The sequence below is a fragment of the Lissotriton vulgaris genome, chromosome 8 (genome assembly GCF_964263255.1).
Source record: "Lissotriton vulgaris chromosome 8, aLisVul1.2, whole genome shotgun sequence".
NCBI classification, from domain to species: Eukaryota; Metazoa; Chordata; class Amphibia; order Caudata; family Salamandridae; genus Lissotriton; species Lissotriton vulgaris.
The window spans coordinates 1,506,470,309-1,506,484,703 of NC_141696.1; the positions used below are offsets into that span (position 1 = coordinate 1,506,470,309).

A 14,395-nucleotide genomic window follows, 5' to 3' on the forward strand; every position below is an offset into this window, starting at 1 on the left:
TACAAAATCCACACAGGAAGTGTGATAATCATTTTGAACTCCAATTTACTAACAAGGTAGATTTATGATCCACGTAAAAGAGGTCCTTGTCGATCTTCTTGAAAGCCAGTGATCGAGAAAGTAAAATCATTTACCGGGCTCTCCTTGGTGGCATCCCCCAGCACATTGTTTTCTTATGCAATAAAATGTTCTTGAATTCAGAATCAGGGTCTAAAGGATTGCAAGTGCCACATTATATAGAACCCAACACCATTTACCTCAAAAGTGTACTTTGACTCCACTGGGTCACATACAAAAAGATTATTCTTTTCCCACTTTCCTTCACAGTTTCAGTAACTGTTACAAGTTTATTTCTCTCCTTCAGTAATTTTATCTTATTTATTACTGTTACATGTAAAATGCACGTGTAGCCCTTGTGTCATTAGCTAAATGAGTTACAAGCAACCTTTAAATATTAAGCAGCAACTTTCGCTCTCGCCTCTGCCTGGCTAACAGACCATAAGAGCTAACAGAAGAGCATTCATCTAAACTTCGCATCAAATGAGCACCAAGCCATATCTCTTACCATTCTTTCACACTGACTAGACTCAGATCCATGCTCCGTGCTGAATTCCCCACATTCCCGCTCCCTCCTGGGGATGGCCCCGCACTCACATTTATAGTACAGAACCAGACTGGGTCGCACGTTGTCTCTAAGCTCTACAAGCTATGTCTGGCCTCAATTCCTTCCTCAGACGCAGCGGTGCGCGCCGCATGGGAGGGCGACCTGGGCATCCAGATTACAGACGACCAATGGGCGTCGTGCTGTGCTATCACTAGGGACGTGTCCATAAACAGCAGACAAACTTATACACTTTAGGTTCCTGAGGAGGATGTATCACACTCCCGCACTGGCTGATAGAATTGACTCTAGCAGGCCACACTGCTGCCCTAAGTGCAGAGCCCCGCAGGCGGATATCGCCCATCTTTCCTGGACGTGCCCGCTTTTGCATGAATACTGGCTAAAGGTGCACCGTGTTTTGGGGGACATATTGGACATGGAGTTGCTACCCACCCCTGAAATTGCGTTGCTTGGCTACGTTGCAAATTTCCCACGCTCTCTCCGCAAACTGACATCCATTGGCTTTCTTTTGGCAAAAAGGGAGATAGCGCTGCTCTGGTGTGCTAGGCGCGCTCCAACCGTTCATGCTTGGCTCCGTAGTATGGCCTACTGCAATGTTAACAGTGTAGAATATTCACAACAGATTTCGGTTGCTTCCCGACCAGTAGACATTTAGGGGGTCCTATCGGAAGTATGTTGTGAAACTCAATCAGGAGACACAATCCCAATCGATTGATTCCATTGTACCGGAGGGGGTGGGCTAGGATGGGCTCCATGGCGGCGCTGGGGCCGACTCCACCACTACTATTACAGTGTAAGTTACACGAGATCTACGCAGCAAACTATAGCTGTTTGGCGTACTGGTTGTTGGCATGGGGGTTCCATGGGCTGCCTTGTGCTGTACCTGTGTCACTGTTGAACTCTATTCCTACTCAAATGGTGATAAATGAAAACTGGCCAGTAGCAAGATGTATTGTTGTTTACATTTCCCGACACGCCGTACTAAGATTGAGACTGTTATTGTGCTGATTGATCTGCTCTACCGTTCTCGCAAACTTACAGATATGATTTGTTTTCTGTATGTTTATTTTTTTCCGTTCCTATATGATTATTGTAATTATGGTTTCATCAAAAACAAAATTGTACAACTGCAATGTGTCATGCAAGAAGTCCGAAATCCCTCTGTGCGAATATCTGATTACTGGATAATGCTCCACTTGGTGCTTCTTGTCCGTTCACCTGATTCTTCTGTATGTTAGAGTGGATTGCTTATTTGTGCAATAAAAAGATTTTTTTTAAAAGCCATATCTCTTACCATAGGCTTCCTCGATGAGTGCACAGTATGGGTTGATCCCTGTGCCATTCCGTTTTGTTTCTTGCTCTCCTAGTCTCAGGATGTTCTCCAAGCCATTCAATGCAACCTGCACGATCTTCGAATCCATCACAGTGAGGAGATCACACAACGGTTTTATACAACCTAGATCTACTAGATACCTAAAAGCAGAATTACATGTTATTAGCAGGAAATCAATACAGGAAAGTCTCTTTACAAGATTTCCCCTTTTTTGTTTAACAGGCGCAGGACCCACTTACTTTATTTGCTCTGCAGAGCCTCCTGAGGTGGCATTTGTGATGGCCCATGCTGCTTCCTTCCTAGTCCTGAATTCTGCAGTCTGCAGAATGCTTATAAGTGCAGGAAAAATGTTGGCATCTATCACGGTCTGTAAGAAAAGAAGTCTTTACTTTACATGACAAATGTATGCATATGTAGGGGCATATTTTGACCCTTAGTAAAACTGCAATTTCCTCCCAATCATGCTTGTTTTACTCCAACTTTGAGATGATTTTGCACAGCTCTTCTAGAAATCTACTTTGATTCCTCTGTCCCCGGAATCGGTACTGTTACAAAAGCCGCAAATTAAGGAAAAGTCATTATGAGACCAAGAATGGAAAGCAAGTACTACTGATCTTCATCGATACCTATCAGCAATCAAAAATTACTTTTGGATCATCTGCCTTTTTTATTGGGAATATTTACTCAACTAAGTGAAGTAAACACATGGAATTCAACATTGCAGTGATATATGAAACCCTCCACAAAGGTCCAGCAGTCAATCAATGAATCAAATAGGCTGTATTAGATTTATATAAACCATAAAAGCACAGAATGCATATTCACATCATAAAACTTTAAAATACTCTTTAAGATAAGCATTACAGCAAACCCCCCTCATTAATTCGGTTCTATAGGAACAATTCATTACATTTGCATGCCAGTGCCCCCTCACCCATATCTCTTTCTGACTGCAATTGATCCTTTTATAAAGTTTAAAACTGCACAGCAGATACCCATTGAATCCAAAGAGAGCAAAAACCTATAACCTTTTAAGTGAGAACAAGGACATAAAGGTTAAATTGGAAGCTAGTATCTAGCTCTTGGAGACTTGTACAGCGGGCAAAAGAGGATAAAGTGCAAGGTGCTCTGTGCATCGTAAAATTATAACAAGGACAGGGGCATAAGGTATTGGAACAAGTACATTGCTGGGGGTAAGCAATCAAGAATGAATTGAAGAAAGGCGAAAGCTAGTCAAATTAAACTTATGTTGAGAATTCTTGAAATCGATCAGGTAGAGGCAAGGAAGATGAAACGAAATAGTTAAATCTAAACTACTCACTGGCTAACTGCTCCACTGTCCACTTCTGTAAGCATTTTTTATTTAGTTTTAGCTTGTCGAGGCATATTTATGGGATTGTTAAAAAAAAATCTCCAAAACCCAGTTTCTCACACGATTTCTTAAGAGGATTAACTCAGGGGATACTTTAGACATTTTCATTAGATAAACAATCCATTAATATTGAGTTAGTAAAATCCAATTCAGGTGTTTCCCAGATCTTAGCCCAAAGCAGTAAAGGGGCAAGACCTACTCAGTCCACTATTAGCTCTGAACCCAATTCAAGATGGCATAAGAGGATGCACTTTTTGGGAACATCAGGAGCCTCCTAGTAAAATCATTCTCAATTGTCTGCAGCTTTAAACAATTGGCATATCCCCATGCTGCGGCCTTATATGTGGCAAATGAGACACTTGGCCCTATAAAGGGGCAGCATCTCTTTAACTGGGGTGTGACCACATTTAACAACAAACCTAAAAAGGGCCTCCACAACTCTAGCCGTTTGTAAAGCTCTTAAAGTGAGTAGTGAATTCCAGGATAACTGGGCTTTAAAAACAATTGTTTACATGTAGGGGTGTGCAGTTCCTAAGGATAGAAGAGGTGTTCAGGTCTCTGGAATAACCTCCAAATGAAGGAAGTGCCCTCACACACCATGAAAGGTGTCATGCTTCATTTGGGAGTGCTCCTTGTCGGGCTGGTGCTGCAATGCCTGACGGGCTCCCGCAAAGGGGCTCTTTAGCGGAGTTCTTTTGATAAAGCAGTTTGGTGAGTGAGGGTATGTGAGCTGAAGTGAGTAGTGTAGTAAGTGTGATTTAAAATAGGTTTAGGGAGACTAACTAAATACATTTTATTAATGCAGCTCGCTAACCTAAATAAAAACAGTGTAGCTCACATCGGAGCTAATGATCCTATAGAGCATATATACTATTTAGTTTTGGTCAACGTTTCTTGCCTCATCAGCCCCTAAGGGGTCTTGTGGCAATTCGTCAGGGAGACTTTACACTTGGTAGACATTCGTATTATTGTATACCATTCTCAAAATCATATTTACAGATGGTGACCGGTGACAAATCAATCCACACATGCACGCGTGTTAAGCTAGTTTTGGCAACTTGTTGTCATCAGAAGAACTAGTGGCATGCAAACTGCCAGGGTTTGTGGTTGGCGATGCGGTTGTTAAAATTCAATGCAACAAGGACAAATGCGATGAAGTTAACAAACAAGTTAACAAATAATAACCCTTTTTGCAGCCTCCTAGTTGTGCCTTGATACAGTTTGCTAGCAATCCTATATTCATAGTCATATAGTCATGTGAAAGCCCAAGTAGTCACACCCCATCACTCACCCCATATTTAGTAGGTCGAATGCGGACTTTTTTTTCCAGAGCAGGTCGCTCACATACGATCTATACGTGGGGATATGCAGGTAAACATGCGCTTACCGGTATTGCTGCCGTCAGTGTTTGGAGTTGCATACTCCGTACTGAGACACGCCGGAGGTGGGCTAATTAAGAGTATTTCCTAAGGTCGCGTTGGGAAAGACTAGACCGTCAACTTAGGCGGCCCTCTTAGAAAAGACACGAGTTACCAGGACCATAGTTAAAAGCCTGCATACTGTTTGCATGCCACTTGTCGTTCTGATGACAGGTTGCCAAAACTAGCTTGACAAACCCGTCCATGTGTGGTCACCAAAGGGATTTATTAAAAGTACTCCGCCAAAGAGCCCCTTTGCAGGAGCCAGTCAGGAATTACAGCGTCGGCCCGATGAGCACATTCAAATGATGAAGCATGACACCTTTCGGGGTGTGCGAGAGCACTTCCTCCTTTTGAAGGTTATTCAAGAGACCTGACTACCGCTTATATCCTTAAGAACTGCACATCCATACATTTAAACTATTACTATTAGGGAGTATGTGTGCTGGACCTGTCCAAAAAACTCCTGGTTTCTCTTTTTCAAGTACGCTAAAAACAATTGCTGGATATGAAAATGTTTCAACCTTTCCCATCTCGTTCCCCTGTACACTAAATACGTTGGTTTCTGTTCTTTTCGGTCCACAGACCATTACAAATGACTTCTTATACAGTACTTTCAGTACAAAGTGGCCATAAATTCTAACAAGGCATCTAGAGATTTTTGAAGGCTATCCCGCACAACGCGCGACACAAACACTGCCCCTGTTTGTGTTGAGCGTTACCATGCGCGGGGACCGTGTTCTTTGAGCCTGCTTAGACATACGGATATTATGTTTTACGGTTAGGTTGCCCACTACTGTGTGACCTCTTCTTACCATAAGGAAGCTTATTGCTTTTAGGAGGTTTGTTGCAAGCCGCTTACAGCTTATTTGAATGCGTTTTCTGGACTTCAGAACGACGCACATTGGGAACTTCACACCCAACAGTGGTTCATTAACACGGTTCCGGAAGGTTTTAATATTGAAGCACGTCCATTGGAGCACGTACTTTAGTGTGGACCTTACTCACTGTGCCTACACTTTTACGGCAGTGAGGATTAACCTGAGTATAGCTCTTATGTTGTGGAGATTCTTCACTGATTTTATAGTTCTTTTGTCGTATCTATCGGATTTTTGACAATATCAAGAACCAACCATTAGCCTTGAGAAAGTCATTGTACTTACCAGGTACAGACGAAACACGTGTTGGCTGTTCTTTATATTGAATTTGTGTTGGAAGAACAATAAAAACATCATATACTGCAGCTTTGTGGATTGTCCATCTCATCCTTTGGAACCTCTGGATGCCCTGCATTGTATAAGGATTCTTGGAAATTGTTTATTTTAACATCAGCGACATTGGTCCTTGAAGATTGGGTTGTGTTCAGAACCTAAGATATTGTCTATGGGTGTGCTGGATCAGCTGGTTTTCTTGTGAATTTTCCAGCAGATTGTTCTTTCAATCTGCTTATGGCACTTTTGGGTAGTAAGTGCTCACAGCCCACCTTGCACTCCGCTGTACTTACAGCTACTGTTTACTTATCACGTCATTTACTGGACTTTTAGATATTTGTTCTCTTTTTTGATGCGCGGTCCATTCTTAAGTTAGGAACACTACTACCTTCTTGCATAAATGTTCCATAGTGACTAAGATTGCTAGAAACCACAAGTAGGGATTTGCTGGAAGCCATGCTCAAGCAGTAACCTTACACAGAAACCCAGGAGAACATGCTATTTTGGGAGACAACAGTATGTGAGTTTTGACAACCACTTTAGAACCTCAATGGGTCATCTACTACTTGGCTATGTCTAGACTCTAACTCACTTCAGATTTAGATACTACTTAAAAATAAAAAAAATAGAATTTTTGTGCCTGTGGATCTACTTCTTGATGCATCAAGGCCAAATGTTCTGTTAACAGATAAACTTAATGAACAAGTTACATACCTTTGGTAATGCCTGATCTGCTAGAGACCTGATCTGGCCGCAGATTTCTCAGGCAGCAGACTGGATCCGGAAGATTTTCTTCGAGCAATACCCCTGTGCACCAGTAGGTGGTGTCTGATGGCTCCACGTGGTGTTCGCACCGGAAGTGACGTCCACATCACCTATATAGGAATCACCCCAGCGCACAGACGTCAGTAACTTTTTCACGACTTTCAAAGTCAGAGGTACAGAGCCATGAAGGGTACGGACATTGGTATGTTTGAAAAATAAGACCCTGAAAGGGATCAGCCCTGACCCTAGAAACCGGTCTGCAGTGTGGTGAAGATGGGTGGGAAGATAAGGAATCTGCGGCTATATCATGTCACTACCAGTTAAGGCGTTACCGAACGTAAGCAACTTGTTAATCTGATAAAGACATAAAGCCGCAGATTCCTTACCTTTGAATAGATACCCAAGTAATACCCTCAACGAAGGAGGGGCTACAGAAAATTCAGGCCAGTAAATCCTGCACTACTCCGCATCCAAAAAGGCAGTCCCTGAGGACTTCACTGTCTAGGCAGTAAAGTTTGGTAAACGTGGGCAGGGATGCCCATGTTGCTGCCTGACCGATGTCTAGGACTGGGACTCTACGTGGTAACGAAGGGGTAGCAGCCTTCTCTCTGGTGGAATGAACCCTTAAACCTTCAGGAGGCTGCTTCTTTGCCAGAGCATAACAAAGTTTGATGCAGAAGTCGACTCTTCAGGAAACGGTCCTTCTGCACCGCCTGACCCCTCTTCGCTCCAAAGTACCCCACGAAGAGTTGGTTCTCCACCAGGAACTCTTGTGCGGTCAAGGTAGAACTACCACGCTCTTTAGGTCTAGACAGTGAAGTCGCTCTCTTCATTAGAGGTATGCGGAGAAGAATAGAAGTGGGCAAGGTGACAAATTGTCCCACATGGAAAGGTGCAACCACCTTCGGAAGGAAAGAGGTCCTAGTGCGAAACACCAACTTGTCAGGAAATATGGTCAAGAATTGAGGCTTGGATGATAAAGCCTGCAGCTCACTCACCCTTATGGCAGAGGTAATTGCCATTAAAACGTTTGTTTTAATGGTGAGCAGGTGTAGGAGCAATTATCCAAAGGCTCGAAATGAACACACATGGGGAAGATGAAGATTAAATGAAGGTCCCACTGAGGCACAATGAAAGCGACAGGTGGAACGTGCACAAGGCCGTGCAGGTATCCATGTACTATGGAGGATTTAAATAAGGAGGGTTGGTATGGCAGCCTCAGGAAGCAGACAAGCCTGAAAGATACCCATTCAGAGTGCCAAGAGCAGAGCCCTGCTGGGCAAGGGTCAAAATAAAAAGCAGCACATCAGAATGGTTGCAGAAAGAGGGTCAATAGACCTACAATATGATACAAACTTGCTCCACCAACAGGCGTATGCAGTCTTGAGGGAGGGCCACCTGGCCAAGATAACATTGCAGACTTCACGAGGAACGTCACCGCTTAATCTCCATGCAAGAAGGCGTAGAGTTGACCGGTTCAGTTGGAGGATCACCATCTGCTGCTGCAACAGAAGATCCTCCCGAAGGTGCAGCCTGACCGGAGGACTGATGCCCAATTGCAGAAGCTTGGGATACCAAATTCTCAGTGCCCAATCCAGAGCCACAAGGGCAACATGGGCCCGGGCGGCCCTGATCTTCTTGAGAACTCTGGGCAGAAGTGGTATGGCAGAAAGGCATAGAAGAGGTCTGAGCTCCACTCGAGAGGAGGCGTCTCTGAGCAAGAGCCCCCTTGGAAACTCCAGCGCACAAAACTGACATTGCGCATTTTCAGTGGAGGTGAACAGAACCAACCATTGCTCTCCCCATTGCTGAAAGAGACCTTGTGCCACCTTTGGACGGAGACTCCACTCGTAATACACTAGGCATCAATGGATACGTTTGTCCACCCTGGCGTTCAGGGAACCTGCCAGGATTTGAACCCACTACACCCTGTTTGTTGCACTACCACATGGCAGTAATGTTTTATGAAAACTTGAACTAGGCCTTTCCTTGGAGGGTTGCTGGAAATGGCCATTTTTAGGCTGCTTTCCCTCTACTTTTTGCTCTTGTCCCTCCTGGTTTACGGCTGATTTAAACGGTAGCTTTAAGACTTTGATTGCTTTGACACCGCAATTCAGTGCCAAAGTGATGTACTTGTCATATACATACTGGTGATTGGTGTATACATGATTGGCTGATTTGAGTTAGCTGTAACTCACTTGTCTAGGGTTAAGACATACCTAGGGCATGTAACTCAAATGCTCCTCCGTGGGCTTGCAATACTGGTTGTGCTACCCACGGATGGAGGTAGCTCTTCAAATGTGCCACAGATTTGCCATGGCAGAGCCTCGTGTGCAGGCAACGGTTATGCGGCATGGCATTTAAAAAGCTACTTGCAAAGGTTCTGCATGTTTCACTACATCGGAGTACTCCCTGAGGATAGGGTGTAGTGTTGGGAAAAGGCAGGGCATGGGTGCACTACATAAACTGGTAGTAAATGGCACAGAATGGTGTGTTCAGTATAGTGGGGCCTACTTCTCGCATGGATTAACATGGGGGACCAGTGGAAAGGCTACTGCGCAGTACTTCCTACGTGCAGAAGAGTAGCAGTATTGTGTTTGATATCAATGAGTTAGTAATGGAAAATCCTCTCCGGTCATCCTCTCGGATCCTGCGAGTTGGCTCGACATTACTAATTTGGAAATGCCACTTGGGGAAAGTGGCCATTTCTGTGCTTGTGGCTTTGTGTGCCTGTCGGCCTGTTTCGAATCCACATCTGGGTGCACAGCTACATCTGAGCATTCCTGATAGGCCAATAACTAGGGGCTCAAGGGAAACTGCAGACATCTGACTCCGAGGGGCCTTCCTGAGACGGATACGATGTGTGTGAAAATGGACCCTGCATTCCAAGGGGTAGGATCTTAGCCCCACTGGAGGCGAGGTTTGGGCATTTTGAGTTCTATGCTGTGGCAAAGAGGTCTATGTGGAAATCCCCATTTTGGGAAGTACAGAAGGAGAACATGGGAATGAAGTTCCCATTCGTGTACTTGTTGCTGCATCCTACTGAGGAGGTCGAAAAACTGGTAGTGCATTTCTGGAAGGTGTTCTGCTAGATGAATTTTGTGATGTATCACCCAACATCAAGTGATCTGAGAGAGACGTGACAATTGCAGAGAGTGTCCCCACCATTTTGTTGTAGTATATTGCTGTAATATTCGTCTGGACTAAGACAACTTTCCCTACTTGATGAGGCTGGAAAGCTTTTAGTGATAGTTGAACTGCTAGAAGCTCCAACTAATTGATGTGGAGACTTCTGTGTTTGGTGTCCCATAAACCCTGAATTGTTAGATGCTGGAGATGGGAACCCCAACCTGTGAGAGATGCATCTGCTGTTCGTACGACTTGTGGAATGGGGTTGATGAAAGGCAGCCCTTTTGATAGGTTTTGTGTGTTCACCACTGCAGAGAGTGATGAGTGCACCTGTCTACCAACACTAGATCTGTTATTTGACCCTGCGATTGAATCCACTGACATTCCGCATAATCTTGCGTGAGGCACTATCGTAATGCATGATGCCATCATTCCTAACAGCTGCATGAAAGTCTTCACTGTTAGGTACTGGTTGGTTTGAAACTGCAGTAATAATGTTTAAAAGTTTTGAATCCTGGCTGCATTGGGAGAAGCTAGAGCTGTGTGAGTGTTTAGCAGTGCTCCCAGATGTTTGCAGTATTAAGGGTTGAAGAAGGGACTTTTGTGCATTGACTGTAAATCCCAATTGATGGAAAAGGTTTATGGCATCTTCTAGATATGGGAAGACATGAATTTGTGGTCTTCTCAGTTGAGCCGCTACTACTGCTAGGCATTTTGTGAATAGTCTGGGAGTACTAGTCACTCCAAATGGAAGAACTTTGAATTGATAGTGCTTTCCTGCCATCACAAACCTCAGATATTTGCGATGTGCTGGGTGGGTAGGAATATGAACGTATATGTCCTTTAGGTCTAGTGTTGACAAAGTCGCCTTGTTGTAGAAGTGGAAGTGCTTGTTGAAAGGTAACCACGTGAAAGTGTTCTGACAGTATGTATAGGTTTAAGGGCCTGAGATCTAAGATTGGTCGAAGAGACAGGTCCTTTTTGGGGATTAGAGAGTAAAGAGAGTAGACTCATAAACCTTGGTGTTGTAATGGAATTGTTTCTATAGCTCCTTTTGTTAGAAGAGCTTGTACTTTTTGTTTGAGTAGCTGTTGGTGTTGTGATGAAAGCTTATGATTGTGAGGTGGAATATTGGGAGGATTGCTGGTGAGTTCTAGGGCACTAACCATGTTGGATGATGTCTAATACCCTGATGTCGAATACCCATTTGTCTGTTATTGATTGCAAAATGGGAAGAAAGTGTTGTAGTCTTCCCCCGACAGGTGTAAGGTGGTTGGGGGTGGGGGGTAGAGGTAAGTCATTGTTTATTGGGAGATGGAGGTACATGTTTGTGTGCCTTTTCCTCTGCCTTTGAAATTGATCCCTTTGTAATTGTTCCCTTTGTAACCTCCCTTGTAGAAACCTCTAGATGAAAAGGGTTGCATTTTTGATTTGTAGGAGGATACATTTGAATCGGAGGGATTGCTTTTGGAAACTTATGTAAAATGAGCGGCGAAAAGAACCTACTGGATGGTGACTGAAGTGCTCCCATTGGTTTTGCCACTTCTGTTTCTTTTTTCATTTTCTCGAGACTCATCCACTTAATGCCCAAAATGGTGTTCTTTGTCAAACTGAACATTTAAAATAGAATCTCGGTTTAAACCAGGAGGTTCATCAGTTTAAGTTAGGTTGGTCTTCTAAAGGAGAACGCTGGTGTTAATTCCCCTTGCTGCAATGTCAGCAGCATCTTGTGCACATCTAATGGCGGAATTAAATATTCATTTTCCCGCCTAAACTAGTTCCTGTTCTTTTTTAATACTCCTCTGGGAGGTGTTAGAGTAGGTCCACCATTTCGTCCCAGTGGGCTTTATCAAATCTTGTCAATAGCCCTTGTGTGTTGAAAATGCACCAATGGATGGCGGATTGCGTAGCTATTCTTTTGACTGAGGCATCAATTAACTAGGGAATCTAAAGGCAACTGCCCCTTAATAAAAAGTAGGTTGGTTATATCATCTATTTTAGGTGTTACTAGACAGGCACATACAAGGTCTTTAAAAATATCATTGGCATGTCTCATCATGCCTTTTAGCATGGGTAAACTTTGAGTTGTCCTAATGTTTCAAATTGAAAGGATTCCTTATATAGTGTAACTCCATGGTATGATGCTGCTATTGAGATTAACTCCTGGTATTCTGTGTTGTCATCAGGGGGTGATGGTTTTGCAGGGTATAAATCAGGGTTGTTATCCATAGGTTGATCAATATTATAATCATTCCATGGATCTATTGGTGGTGGACAATCAAAATCCCCCTCTTCTATATCAGGCTGTGTATATAGAGAGCCCTCTGACGTGATGTTTAAGGGGTCTGAGACTGGTAATGGTGCAAATGGTGGAGGGGACTGAGGGATAGGATACATAGGATTTGTAGTCATGTCCTTTTTATGGGAATTTTGTAGCTTTTATTCTCTGGAACAGTCTCTTTTGGATGGTATTGCATCCTTTACCAAAATATGTCCAGTAGCTGGATTAAGGTAGATCTTCTTTTATTTAGGGTCAAGTTTTTCCTTCATAAGTTCCAGGATAGGTTCTGGAGGTTTTTGAAGGGTATCTTTTGGTTTCAGTGCCGAAATTCTCGGCGCCAGGTTGGACCGGTCTTTCTTAACCTTTGGAGCCGAAGGTTTCGGTTCCGAGGGTGTTGTTTCTCGACCCCACCCCGAGCTGGAAGGCTTGATGTGCGGTTTCGGTGCTGAGCCCAAATGCAGTAATAGCCCAGAAGCCTTTTGTTTGGTGGAAATGAGTTAAAGCACCCTGCCCCGCTAGAACGTCTTCAGACTCTAACTCTATCTCCGAATTAGATTCTTGGATAGAAAAGGCCTCCTCCTCTTCTGCTTTCGATGCTTTCATTTCCTACTGTTCAGTGTCTTCCCCGAATATATCCGTGTGTAGTCGATGTTCAGCCGCTGCATGTCCGTACATCGAGCTAGACGGTCGCTCAGTCTTTTTCGATCGGAACGATCAGCAAACGTCGCAATTTTCTTCCTTGTGCTCCGGTGAGAGGCACAAATTGCAAACTTTATGCAGGTCGGTGCACTGATACTTGGAGTGCACAGAGGACAGAATTGAAACAGTCCGTTCCATCGGCAGAAGACTGGATGATTATGACGGAGTGGAAGTCGATCAACACGTCTAGGCACGAAGGACACCAACAACGTCACGCGGGAATAAGGGGACACGTACAAACAAAACAAATGAGGGTACAGTAGATTGCACACAGAGGGTATCCCAAAGAACGGTCTTGAACCAGAGTGCCGCAATCTATGTCCGAACCCGATGGCGGAAAGAAAACAATAACATTGGAGTCGATGCCCATGCGCATGATCACCAAAAGGAGGAGTCACCTTACCGCGTGACTGGGAAATACTTCTTCGAAGAAAAACAACTTGCAAACATCCAGATCGAACACTAGATGGCAGGAGTATGCAAAGCATGGCTATCTCCAGCACACATTGGTCGAACACATTGTTCCAATATCGAGGGTGGTCTGTAAAAACGTCAGAAGCCAAAACGAACATGGACCAGAAATGTCCCAAGTTTCATGTTACAAGAGTCTATCCAGCAGTGGCAGAAGCTACACAGTCAAGATTTGTTAAGTGAACAGAGTAGAATGTGGGGTTCAACCAGCAGGAGAAGCCCATTCCCTGCAGGTTCAGCTTTGCAACCCAATAAAAGTAAATGGAGTTCACCCAAGAGTACCAGAAAGATCAACCGAGTGAACATTTGAGCAGCTAGAGAATACTTTAATATTGCCATCTAGAGTTACAGGAACGCAAACCCTGGTGGCACAGTAAAGATACCAGTGCTACATACAATGCACCAGCAACAGAAGCCAACTTCAGCAGTGATTTCAAAGCAAATTTGAGACAGATCGGGGAAAGGCTGAGAGGTCCATTCGAGGGCTGAGAGCAAACGGTTATACAGGCTGTAAAGACGTGCCATGAAAATTGCTTGTTCAGCTCATCGGTTTGCATTCTCCGGCAGCTGAACTGGAGTCTTTCAAAGAGCTCTGCCTTGTTCTTCTCCGTAAAGTAGTGATGTCTCTAAGCACCATTTCCTCTTTTATTGGGAGATGGCCGACTTCTACGGCAAATATATTTTATTCATATTAATTTACTGCTTATGAATGTAAAAGCAGATTCCAACGTTGAGAAATAGGGAAAGTGCATTTGTACCTGTATAAACTTGCGACTATTACAACAAAAAAACTCCTTAACCAAAGTTAAGCAGGTAGAAGTTCAGAAATAGGACTGGTATAGCTTACCTGAATCTGAGCACGATTTCCAGCTGTAATATTGGAAATTGTCCAGCAGGCCTCCTTCTTGATTGATTCCTTAGGACTGCTAAGCAATTGCAGCAAACTCTGGAGGGCTGAACAGTTCAACACTACCTGAAAAACGTAAATTACACAGAAAGCTAGTTAGCAACAAAAATGCCTTTTTATCAATCCTAAACCTCAGCATAACTCTGCCAAAAGCCCTATACCAGAAAGGCCAAAAAACTCAATCTAA

The 14,395-nt window shown here is 43.8% G+C and overlaps 1 protein-coding gene across 1 annotated transcript in view; it reads right to left on the reverse strand.

Annotated features, from left to right (window-relative positions):
- Nucleotides 1-14,395, reverse strand: part of LOC147699012 (importin subunit alpha-5) — a 270,809-nt gene that overhangs the window by 37,451 nt on the left and 218,963 nt on the right. The window contains exons 11-13 of the mRNA XM_086935614.1: nucleotides 14,149-14,274; nucleotides 2,195-2,322; nucleotides 1,917-2,095 (exon numbers count right to left, since the gene is read on the reverse strand). Of these exons, the coding sequence (XP_086791740.1) occupies nucleotides 1,917-2,095; nucleotides 2,195-2,322; nucleotides 14,149-14,274 (433 nt within the window). The remainder of the gene's footprint in view (nucleotides 1-1,916; nucleotides 2,096-2,194; nucleotides 2,323-14,148; nucleotides 14,275-14,395) is intronic.